General features: G+C 42.2%; 1 protein-coding gene across 3 annotated transcripts in view; it reads right to left on the bottom strand.

Annotated features, from left to right (window-relative positions):
- The window catches only part of LOC308287477 (calcium-dependent secretion activator 1), a gene marked incomplete at both ends in the record, with an annotated part of 156,978 nt that extends 145,341 nt beyond the window's left edge, over positions 1 to 11,637 (bottom strand). For 2 of the 3 annotated variants that reach the window (XM_080728659.1, XM_080728658.1), the window contains one exon: positions 11,263 to 11,637. In XM_080728659.1, coding sequence (XP_080584785.1) covers positions 11,263 to 11,637 — 375 coding nt within the window. The remainder of the gene's footprint in view (positions 1 to 11,262) is intronic. The other variant, XM_080728660.1, reaches the window with a different exon arrangement.
- Positions 11,638 to 12,184: the final 547 nt, after the last annotated feature.

Below are 12,184 nucleotides of genomic sequence, written 5' to 3'. Positions count from 1 at the left end.
AGTTAATTTAATGATGAAATTTTAAAGTATTGCAATCCAAATAAAGTGATATTTGTGTTTAGTTACAGTACATTTTGTTTTATTATTGAGAGCTTCTGCTCTGCTGGCCGCACTGCATATAGCTGCTCTGAAAACTTAGTGCAGTCTAAAGCCCGCCCACTCTATGTATCCGGTACTTTCCACACACATAGGCTACACACATGCACGCAAACTCCAATTCTGTATCCGCGTGTGTGTGTGTTTCGCTGCATGCTAAATAAATAGTAACAGCTATCTGCAGCTCCTTGTTAGACTGTTGTGTGGGGAATAAACACCTGAAATTGATATAAAAAGCACCCAAAAACAGGTAAAACCCCCAAAAATTCCTTACAACACCCTAGATATTGGTCAAATTACACCTCTGCACACAGTCACATTATGCATGGGGCCGGTCCGGAGGTGAGGTCACGGTGTGGTCAGGTGGACCGGAGGTGGAATTTTTGCGCGCGCACGAGGGCCTCTTTATTTCCCCTTGCCCAGGGGCCTCATGTCATATAAATCCGGGCCTGGTCACAGATACCGGTAAATATCCGTTTCCAACTTTTATGACGTTTAACCACTTGAACCCCAGCATCCCTATTCTGGGAGGAACATTCACCAAAATAGCCGATCTACAAGCTTATTTTTGGTGAAGAGAGATGGGGTTGATGGAAACAACTCAAGTACAGTGCAAATCAGGTATGTTTTACTAAGCACAGAGTGTCCATCCAAGTGGTTGAACTGAAGTGATATTGATGAGTACCAAATATTATTCTGAGGCAGCCCTGCACTAGCCTCGCAAGCCATCCCGAGCAACGTCATCACCAATGTGCTTCCTTTCTCGGTCTGGTGTCCCTCCCATCGAGCCTCTTTATTAGAACTTGGGTTTCTAATTTTCAATCAAAAGGCTGCATTTCGAGCGAACCCGCCTCACACCGCTCCTGATTGGTCGAGCGGCTACTACAGCTCTCGCATTTTGTAAACAAACATGGCGGATGGCCCCATGTCCGACGCAAGTTCACAAATCGCAAATAAAAGCTGCATTAAGCGAGGTTTTATCTGAAATCAACGGAATCTTAAACTTAAAAACGAACAACAGTTTGCACCTTTGGAATTTCTGTCTGGAAAAGACGTATTTGATGTTCTCCCGACGATGTTTTGATGCGCTGATAACTACTGACTGGACCTGTCAGTCAAAGTGAGTAACTACGTCATCGCGTAATGCGTTGTCTATGGAGAACTCCCAGACTCTCCCCTGGGAGAGTCTGGCTGTTGCGAGGCTACCCCTGGACTGGCATCACGGCAACCTATGGTGCCACGGCAGCCACTTTGGGAAACCCTGCTATAGACGATGTGTGTCTCGGGCCCCGTCTGTCCAATGGACATTTTGAAAAAGGCAAAACTTGGAGGAAAAACCTTTCAGTATTCATGCAGTGTGTTTTTAAACCCTTTAAACCTGGCATCCCTATTTTGGGCATGTTACAATTACAATCTAATGTATAGCTAGAAAGATGCAGCTCTGGGAAAGTGTGGTTGCCGTGACGTGAGTCACACTTCGCGTCACACTTCCGAATTCCGTATCACCATTTGAATTTTCCCCATTCGAGTCAATGGGTAAAATGTATTCACTGATAAATTAGTGCCGATATATGGAGAATTGGAGATCTCTGCGTCAGTCTTTCTCCCTTGTATGCCCATATATGGAGATCCATGATGTCATAATATCTTGGAATGCCCATATAGGCATATAATGTATGGTCATACTGGTTGAATCGGCATTTCCTCATTTGTCAGTCTCATGTGGTCTATGATGTTAGATATCTATGATGTCAGTCATCTCCATATTTGGGAAAAGTTTTTTTTTTTTGCATTTTCCCGTTCAAGTCAATGGACAAAATACATGTATTTATATAAATGAAACTATATAACATCTCTTAGCAAAATGCAAACTGTGGGAGAAGTAGCGGGGCAAAGTAAAGTTTGACGAAAGATGGACGATGGAATAAAGAAAGTCGGACAACTTGGACAAGTACTATAGCAGTGGTGGGCAACAGGCGGCCCGTGGGCCAGAACTGGCCCGCCAGCGATAATACCTGGCCCGACAAATTATTTTGTAAATCATTTACAAAAGCTGACTGACAGTCCAGCCAGGTAGGATATGGACAGCAATATCTTTGAATTGATAACCGGGTAGGATGAACAAATAGTTCCATTTACATTCTTTGAATGTTATGTTTTCACTGTCAACATTTCCTCTTAAGACTTTTGGATGAAACCCCAAAGCTGTTTCAGATGCCTTAAATCAGTGGTTCTCAACCTTTTCAGGCCGCGACCGCCAAAATAATTGTATTTTAACTGGGGACCCCTCCACCCTGACGAGCACTAAGATTTGAGGCATTACATTTTGTATAACACAGTTCTATTGTGAAGATAGAAGATCTACATGCATATTTTCACAATTTATGCCTCTAATATTCCTTAAATTGTTGTTTACTGTTGAGTGAGAAAACAATGTTGCACATTAAGTTAATCATCTCCCAAAATAATTCGGGGACCCCCCTGGGGGTCCCGACCCACAGGTTGAGAACCACTGCCTTAAATAATACAATGTTTCTCTCCATTCTAAGGGACCATGAACCATGAAAGAGCTCTTGTTCGAAAAAGATAGATAAAATATTATTTAGAAACTTTTTAATTAAAGTGCCACATTCAAGGATGCACAAAAACAATTAGCATTTCAGTGTCCTGCAACATTTAATTCCACATGCTTTTCTATCAATTGTTATACCACACACAACTTTTATAACAAAATACGGTAGTTATTATTACCTTATATGGTTGTTTGTTGCAAGTTCCAGGTCCTAAATTAGCCATTGATTGTATTCTGGCCCACCATCTAATGTCTTTGAAAAGGTTTGGCCCAAGGCCAAACTTACTTGCATCTGTGCTATAGTCTGGTTGCCCTATAGGGCAGCCTCACTAATCTTCTAGGCATTTAGTGGACGCTCTTAATCCAGAGCGATTTACAATAAGCAAGGACAGCACAAGGTAATACATCAAATACATAGAAATAGTAATCTAAACACTTAGGTAGACCTCTGTGAATTTGCATCACCGGCTGCCCCCCTCTCATGCGGAGTTCCCCAAGGCTCCATACTAGGTCCTATTTTATTTCTTTTATATATTTTACCACTTGGTCCAATTTTAGCTAAACACGATATGGCCTTTCATTGTTATGCTGATGACGTGCAGATCTATCTTCCCCTCAAACCCAACTCTAATAACCCATTCCAACCACTCCTCAATTGTATTCATGATGTCAAGACCTGGATGCACGCAAACTTCCTCACTCTCAATGAAAACAAAACCGAAATCATAATCTTTGACCACCATCCCACCCTACCCTCTGACTCCCTAGGCTCTTTTAACTCTAACATACGCTCCTCCGCCAGAAACCTTGGTGTTATCCTGGACAGTGATTTTAAATTTGATAAACACATTAGCTCGGTAGTGAAAGCCAGCTTTTTCCAATTGAGAACACTTTCTAAGGTCAAACCCTACCTTCCCCCAAAACAGCTGGAGATGGTCATCCATGCTTTTATTTCTTCAAGACTTGACTATTGTAACTCACTGTATACCGGCATTGACCAGGCCTCTCTCAAGCGTCTACAACTCGTCCAGAATGCAGCAGCCCGCCTCCTCACCAATACCAAAAAACGTGACCATATTACTCCCGTCCTTGCTTCATTACATTGGCTCCCTGTTAGATTTAGAATAGATTTTAAAGTTCTTTTATTCGTTTTTAAATCCCTTCATGGCCTAGCACCTACTTACCTCTCAGACTTAATTCACCTCTATGTCCCAGCCAGGACCCTAAGGTCCGCAGATAAGATGCTGCTGGTGCCCCTTTCCACCAATAAGAGGAGCAGGGGAGACCGTGCTTTCGCAGCAGCGGGCCCTACGCTCTGGAACTTGCTGCCCCTCTCTATCAGATCGGCTCAATCGATAGGTGTTTTTAAATCTTTACTTAAAACACATTTTTTCTCCATTGCCTTTGACTGTATATAGTTTTTGTTTTTGTGATGTTTTTAACTATTTTTGCTTTGTCTTTGTGATGTTTTTTAACTATGTTCAGCACTTTGGTCAGCTTTGCTGTTGTAAATGTGCTATATAAATAAAGATTGATTTGATGATTTGAAGAACCTATCATCAGTCTAACAGTAGAATAACCAAAACATTTAATAAATACAAAATAAAAGCAATAAGATAAAATCAATAAACTGTACATCGAAGCTATACACACTATAGGATGCCAAGTCAACAATGACCTGGAATCAGTCTATATAAAAAAATGCAATCTGATATTTTTTAGCCTTTGCTTAACCCTGTATGGTCATCGAGGCTAGGGCAAGTGCTACGGTAAAGGTCTTTGCACACTGCTGCGTTTTTCGGGCCGAATATCGGAGTGAATTTCGGAGCGCGTGAATAAAGAAATCAACCTCACGTTATGTCAATCACGTTTGCACACTGCCGCCCGTTTCGTATTTATTTTCGGACTTTTTTGTTCCTTTTTTATTAATATCACGTAGATGTTTTTCTTTTGATACTTTAAATAGCAATAATGAGGCTATGAAAAATCTTTTTTTCCCATTCACTTCCACTATAAATATATTCTTCCCTGGCTTTGTTGTCCCACCTAGTAACAGAGCGACATGGGGTGGGACCAGAGTGTATATAAGAGAGTTACGTCACTTACGTCGACTCCCATAGTAAGCGTGGAAAGCCTATTTACTCTATGGTGGGAAGCTTACGCATGCGCACTTGCGCACGCATGGAGCCTGTTCTCATTCCTAGCTAGCCTCTGCTGCTCTTCAGCCCGTCCGCCCCCACTATAGCCGAGGTATTTTCAATCACTGGTAAGTAGACGAAATCACGTCTTTTTCACCCTTTTAACGCATTCACGCATTCACACATTCACGAGAGGCCCGTGAATGCGTTAAAAGGGTGAAAAAGACGTGATTTCGTCTACTTACCAGTGATTGAAAATACCTCGGCTATAGTGGGGGCGGACGGGCAGGAGAGCAGCAGAGCCTCGATAAGAATGAGAACAGGCTCCATGCGACGCCACTTCCGGTCTGCGGCGAGTTCAAAGCGTGACGTAACTCTCTTATATACACTCTGGGTGGGACTTGCCAAAGAGTGAATTGCTCACGTGCTCCTTGTGGGCAGCGAATCAGCTGGGTTGGGCTGAAAATACGGAATTTCCCTTGCGGGAGGATGCAGGTATCTATCACGTTTACTGTTGCAGATATTACTGTTGCAGATAATAATGGACAATACTGTCTAATATAATTTACTAATATACACGTCAGACTCTAACGTTTTATATTTTAATAATTGGGTGTATGAGGCAGTTCTCTCAACAGATTATGATATGTGGATATAGAAGCAGGCACAGAACCAGGAAAGGAAGCAGTTAACATAGAAAGCAACACATCCCTGCCCTTTACAGCACCTCACTACATTATTTATATAGAAATGTTTGCTTTGTGAATTGTATATGTGGCTTGGTGGATTGTGTACGGTAGATTCTGCTAGAGTCACAATAACAATATGTATGCAAAGCAACATCAGCTACATGGAAGGGTTTAACTGCTGTAACTGCAGCCCAATCTTCCATTGACAGACTTGACATCTCTGAAAAAGCCAGAGTGACTGTTGTCTTTTTTATTGTTGTGACATTTAAAGCTCTTCTCCGTTAAATTGTGCAAATCACTGCTTTCATACTTGAAAACTCGTGTCTTCATTACTCTACTCTTTTTTTCCATGTGACCCTATCTTTTATGAACTTAATGAGCTTGGGTAGTTCCACTTCAGTTATCTCAATCTCCGTGAATCATTTGCATAATAATCTTTAAAAAGCCTGACTTGTGTTAGTAATTCAAGGAGGTGTGAGTCGGTGGAACAGTGACATGACATCGATGACATGAGATGGTGCACCACTGTTGCAGTGGCATTTTTCATCTTCTCAGTACAAAAGATGTGTTAATAACTACACCTTATTACCATGCTTTTGTTTTTCGCTTACATTCTGCAAAATATTCCACAGAAGATTATATGTGGCATTTTCTGTACAGAACATGTGCTTTTCCCTCCCACACATTTCTAGCACAGAGACATTTTTGCCAGCTTAGTGTCCCTGTGGTTAGAGCATCCGCCCTGAGACTGGGAGGTCGGGGTTCGATCCCCTGCTGGGTCATACCAAAGACTGAAAACTGGGAACATGCAGTGCTTCCCTGCTTGGCACTCAGCATCAAGGGTTGGGTCGGGGGTAAGTCCCTGAGAAATACTGTGCTAGCGTCATGTCCAGGGAGTGTACTTGTACATCAAGCTACCTCACCCTACAGAAACAGGAGATAGGCTCCAATGGGCCTCATGGCTCGGCAAGGCTTACTTACTTACAGAGACATTTTCACTTTGCTTTCCAATGTCTTGTTCTAGGGTCTGCCCAAATCTCCATCCTTATCCTTATCTTTGCTTAACTCTTCCCAGCACAATTGGCTATGGAAATATTTCCCTCATTCCACTCATAACATACAGAAAAAACAATTAGCCATTACATGTGTCATTTTTCATTCATATCTCAAGCCAACCAAGGGCCATGACCATATCATGACCCTTAGTTATGATTATTCTTGTCACTTAATTTCACTGGACAGTGCTCAGACAAGAGTGCTGACTGGACTTTATACTGCAGCTGTACAAATTCTAAACGTCAAAATAAGCCTGAGTCAGAGAGACCACTGTCACTAATAGAAGAATTTCAAATTAGCATTTCAATCTTGCCTTCTGTTCGTCAGCAGCTATGAACTATTACAGCTAGTGTAGTAGAAACACAAGTCATCCAAACCAAATTGGCTGAATGAAAAGGATAACAATATAAAGGATAATTGACAATAAATGAACAGAGAAGGAAGTCCGCACACTGTTTACAAGCTCCAGCGACAACTTTATTTTAATGGAACAACGTTTCAACCCTAGTGGGTCTTCTTCAGGTTTTGAAAACCTGAAGAAGACCCACTAGGGTTGAAACGTTGTTCCATTAAAATAAAGTTGTCGCTGGAGCTTGTAAACAGTGTGCGGACTTCCTTCTCTGTTCATGGTGCGTATTTTTGGTCCAGCACCTGTAAATACTTTTTGGAGATGTGCGTGCTTCCTCCTCTGCTCTGAATTCTAATTGACAATAAAGAAAGACTATCAAAGAATACCTAATGGTCACACATTTAAAAAAATAACTAGTTGTTGTTATTAAATGTCTCTCCTACTGTCCTGCCCCCAATTACACACACAACCACGTGGCTAACATTGTATAATTTCTGACTAGATTTTACCTGATGAGTTAATTAAATGACCTTTAATTAATGTTTAATATGATTAGCCTACTCCTGATGTGGTGATTAAAATGACCAACAAAACCTCTGGACAGCCATCATGTATAATACATTGCTGGCTGTCTGGTTCCCTCAAAGGGAACCAGACAGCCAGCAATTTGTCCTGTTGTTAGCCTTTTGAATTCAATTGAATTCAAAGCAGCAGTCCAGCTTATGTATTCTGCAGGCTAGACTCTTGTATTGTGATAGTAAAGCCACTGCTGTAACTGATTATAAAAGGATGTGATCCAAATACGGTAGTTCACAATTCACATAAAGTAAGTCTTTTCATCAGAGAAATTGTTTCATCACATCCCTGTAGACACCTTTTTACCAATCAAAGTGGGATAGAGTACAGTATCAGATTGTGTAGCAGAATTCTTTTGTTATTAAGTGAGAGAATATTTCTGGAAAATATTACATGAGCATAGTTTCAAGTTCATCTCCATGAAAACGTTCCCAGGGAATTAAGTGGAATCTATCTATTCTTCATACAATGTGGTTGTGAATTCTCTGTCTTAAATACATTTTTAAGCGATATAGCAGCCTCCAAAACATTATCTTATTTCCACCTTTACATTTAGCTCACCATTTACTGTAAGTTATTTTGTGTGACTAGTTGAGAAACCCAGTTTGGAATGATTCTGTTTGGTGATCTTTGTAATAATTCACAAACAAAAATAATAACCTGCTCACATAAAATAAAGAAATAAAGAAAAGATAATAAAATCGACTTAATTACACTGCACAAAGCAGCCACAAGGCAAATACAATATCTGAACAAACCAGATATTATAGAATGATTTAATAATGCCACTTCCTCCATTTAAATGAGTAAGTCAATGATCTGAACATCTATTTTGTGCATTTACAAAATGTGTTTGTGAAACAATTTATATCTTGAATCACATTCAAACACATAAGTGGTTTTCAACCAGTGGTCCTTGAGGGGGTACCAGGTGGTCCCCAGCTAAATGATGGAGAGCTGTTAACCAAATGGACACTTATAGATCTTTAAATCTTGAGAGTGTAAAATGCAGGTCCATTTGGTTTCATTTTACGCTCTCAAGAGTTAAATTGTTGTTAAGAATGTGTTAATTTGGTCACCGTTTGCGGATAAATGTCATGAAATGGTGGTCTGTGGCTCAAATGCCAAATAAATAATGGACCTTGATATGAAAAGGGTTGAAAACCACTGAAATACATCACTATCCATTGGAGGGGCAGCTTGACAGCTAGAGGCACAGTTTGTGTCTAGAACTGTATTATGTTTGTTTTCTTTTTCGTTTTTTAATCAACATTTGATCACTGCTGAACAAGACTGCCAAACTGTTCCTGCAGTTGCCAAAAGTAGGAAACAGTGTTTTTATTTTGCATCATACACCGCGCACGTGTGTGTGTGTGTGTGTGTGTGTGTGTGTGTGTGTGTGTGTGTGTGTGTGTGTGTGTGTGTGTGTGTGTGTGTGTGTGTGTGTGTGTGTGCGTGCGACTGCGTGCGACTGCGTGCGTGTACGTGCGTGCATGTGTGTGTAGTACACATTATCATGGGGATTCAGAAAGAGTGCATTAATTAACATTCTTTGGATTAAAAAACAAACAACAAACAAATTAAAAAACCTGCAGTTGATCCCTGCCATGAACTTGCATGACTCAGCAAAATCTCGGTAGGCATAAATATCACGTGATAGCGGATCTGTGGATGCACTGAAACAGTGAATGGTGGTCCATATGGAGCACAGGTGGAAAGGAGGAGACATCCTCTGTGATGCAACCTCTCATGTGATAACAGGCTAAGTCAGTGGTTTTTCAACGCTTTTTCATGTCAACTAAGGTCCATTATTTATTCGGCATTTGAGCCATTTGATGAAATTTAGCCTCTCAGACCCAAAACGCAAGAATATTGTTGTTGTCGTTGGATAGGAGTTTGTCCACAATTCCATGCTCTATTGATGTGGCACCGCATAGGTGATAGCTGATAACAGGTCAATGAAAATAACAATTATTCTACTTTCTGTAATTGTGTAGATCTCTTGTAAAGTAAGTAATGCAGGTGTCTAAGTAACAATAATTGAACTCTTCAGAGTGTAAAATGAAACCCATTTGGTTTCAATTTACACTGTCAAGAGTTAATGATCTACCGATACGGGTCTATTTGGTTACCAATCTCAATCATTTAGCTGGGGACCACCTCAAACCAGGTTACACCCCGCCACTCCGACATGTCTCCTTACTGACATGTCTCCATTCCGACACTAACCCTATCTCTAACCCTTACCCTAAACTTAACCCCTATATGGAAGTGTCGCCACTCCGACAATAAGAAGTCAATTTCGGAGTGGCGACATGTCGGAATAGAGAGCGACACCCCTCAAACCTCCTCAAGGACCACTGGTGGTCCTCGGACCACTGGTTGAAAACCACTGGGCTAAGTGACTATGTTTGACCAGTCATATTCACTGATGTAAGCGAACATTGATTTTGCATCAGAATACTATGGCTATATTTGTTATTATCAGCTGGATGTTGATCCTATAGAGTCTATAGTATATCGACAATGTTGCTAAGCTGAATAGGTCTAAAATAGCAAAAATAATGAGAAGCTATTGACCTTGGCTTTTCCAAGGTCTACCATAGGTCTACTGTACAGTAGACCTATCTATCGGCTCATATACAGGTGCCTATCTTTTAGGCCTGAGAATAGGACCATGCCTACAGTATGGGCAATAATAAATCAAACTGGTTAGTTTGTGTAACTGTAGGCCTATATATGTGTTTCACAAAAACAATGCAAAGAGAATGCCATAGAACAGAGCAACAGACTATGATATCTACTGCACTCCACAACTAGCCTGCAGTAGGCAGGCCTGTGTTATGTAATAAACTAAAACAATAACAACGGCCTAAGTCTTGAGCGTAATCAGGGTAACTTCTGATTCGATAACAGCCTCGACCCAGCAAACCAGAAATCAGATTAAACGCCATGCAACCCTGTAGTAGCAGTCATTAGTTATCAATGGACATCATCATCTGGGAAGAAGGAGAAAATCTACCCCCCATAGCCTAATTATCTCTCTCTTTCCCTGTCCGGGAGGTTCTAGCTGTGCCTTAAAAAGTCACCTTGGGAGAGAAAACAAATGACTGGATAAAAATGATGGCGCAAATGGGTTGGAATTGGGTGCATCCGCCAACCAACAGGAAAGAGCATATGGCATGTCGTTGCATGCCGACCTTAAGGGGGGCGAATGATGGTAAGAAGACTTCTTTGGCGAGAATGTGTAAGCCACTATAGGGCCAGCAATGACACTTGTTTTTTATCAATCCAACATCTCTTGAAAGCCAGGCTACTAATGAACGGGGGGGTTGCTGTTGTTGAGCCTCTGTAACTGGTTTAGTTTAGTGTTTATTTGTGGAGCTATAGGGACAACTGACTGCACAGTGTCTGCCATCCTGCATCTCTTCTCTGCAGTGCCATGTCTCCTCTCTCCTCTCCTCACTATCAAGGGCTTCGAAGCGCGATAATGTCCTTATGTTAGGCTACTGCATGGACCAGTGCTTCATTTCAATATTTCATTGTCAAGGAAAAAAACAAACCAGTCTTATAGCCTATAAATAGGTCTATACGTGTGCCCTAGTGAATTAGGCCTAGCGGTCAAAACCTATACAGTGGTGTGTCTTATGTAGGTCATCAATGACAGCATGTTAAAAAAAAAAAAAAAGATAGTGGGCTTATCTTTTCGTCAGCATGTGGCCATTATTTCTCTCTCTTGTTTTGTGTAACCTTTTTGCACACACAGAGTTCCACTTCCATCCTTACCTTCTGCTGTCGCCTGGCCATGTCGGTGGGCTGCTTGGCGTTGAACGGGTACGCGATGCATCGCATCACGAAGACGTACAGCTGCAGCTTCTTCTTGCGCTCCTCTTCCTCGCGCTGCAGCCTCTCCACCTCCTCCTTCTCGCCGTGCCCCTCGCCGCTGGCCGCCGACGGGCTGGGGCTGGTCGGCCGGCCCGAGCTGCGGCTGCCGCCGCTGCTGGGCGCCAGCCCGCCGGAGCCCTCGCTGGTCCGGCTCGGGGAGATGCGCGACCCGCTGCTGTGGGTGTCCCTGTCCCGGGGTGCCATCACCTCTTTGTGGCTTTCCTCCTCCACCATCCCACCGTCCGATTCCTCCTCGCTGGATGACGGATCCAACATTTTGAGCTCTGGAGATTTAGCTTTTTAATGCAGTAGCCTATGGTAAAAATGGATTGGTGTAGGCCTTTTTTTAAAGATAGTTTTGCCGTAGATTTGTCCGAACCGAACCGTATACCTCAGGCTTGCAGCAGGTTACGGTAGATAATATGAATGAAAGTCTCTAGATCTGATGATGATGATGATGATGGCCCCAATTCTACTCGCTTGCCTATGCTGAGCGATGTCAGCATCAACACGAACGAACGCTGCTTTGCTTGAAGAGGTCTATGCTGTGATAGCGCTCTGCAAGTGCACGCACAGCATCATCATACTCCCTCCGCCTGCGTCGAGATTCGTCGATGCTTACGTATTTTTTTCTGTATTTTACTCGCCAGTCACCGCTGCGGATGTGCACGCAGGGGCGGGGGGCAGGGTGTGTGTGTGTGTGTGTGTGTGTGTGTGTGTGTGTGTGTGTGTGTGTGTGTGTGTGTGTGTGTGTGTGTGTGTGTGTGTGTGTGTGTGTGTGTGTGTGTGTGTGTGTGTGTGAGATGAGTGAGTGGCTTTTCCA

This window comes from Nannobrachium achirus (genome assembly GCF_963921795.1).
Source record: "Nannobrachium achirus genome assembly, chromosome: 6".
NCBI classification, from domain to species: Eukaryota; Metazoa; Chordata; class Actinopteri; order Myctophiformes; family Myctophidae; genus Nannobrachium; species Nannobrachium achirus.
The sequence above is the reverse complement of the archived record's forward strand: the minus strand, read 5'-3'. Positions and strand labels throughout refer to the sequence as shown.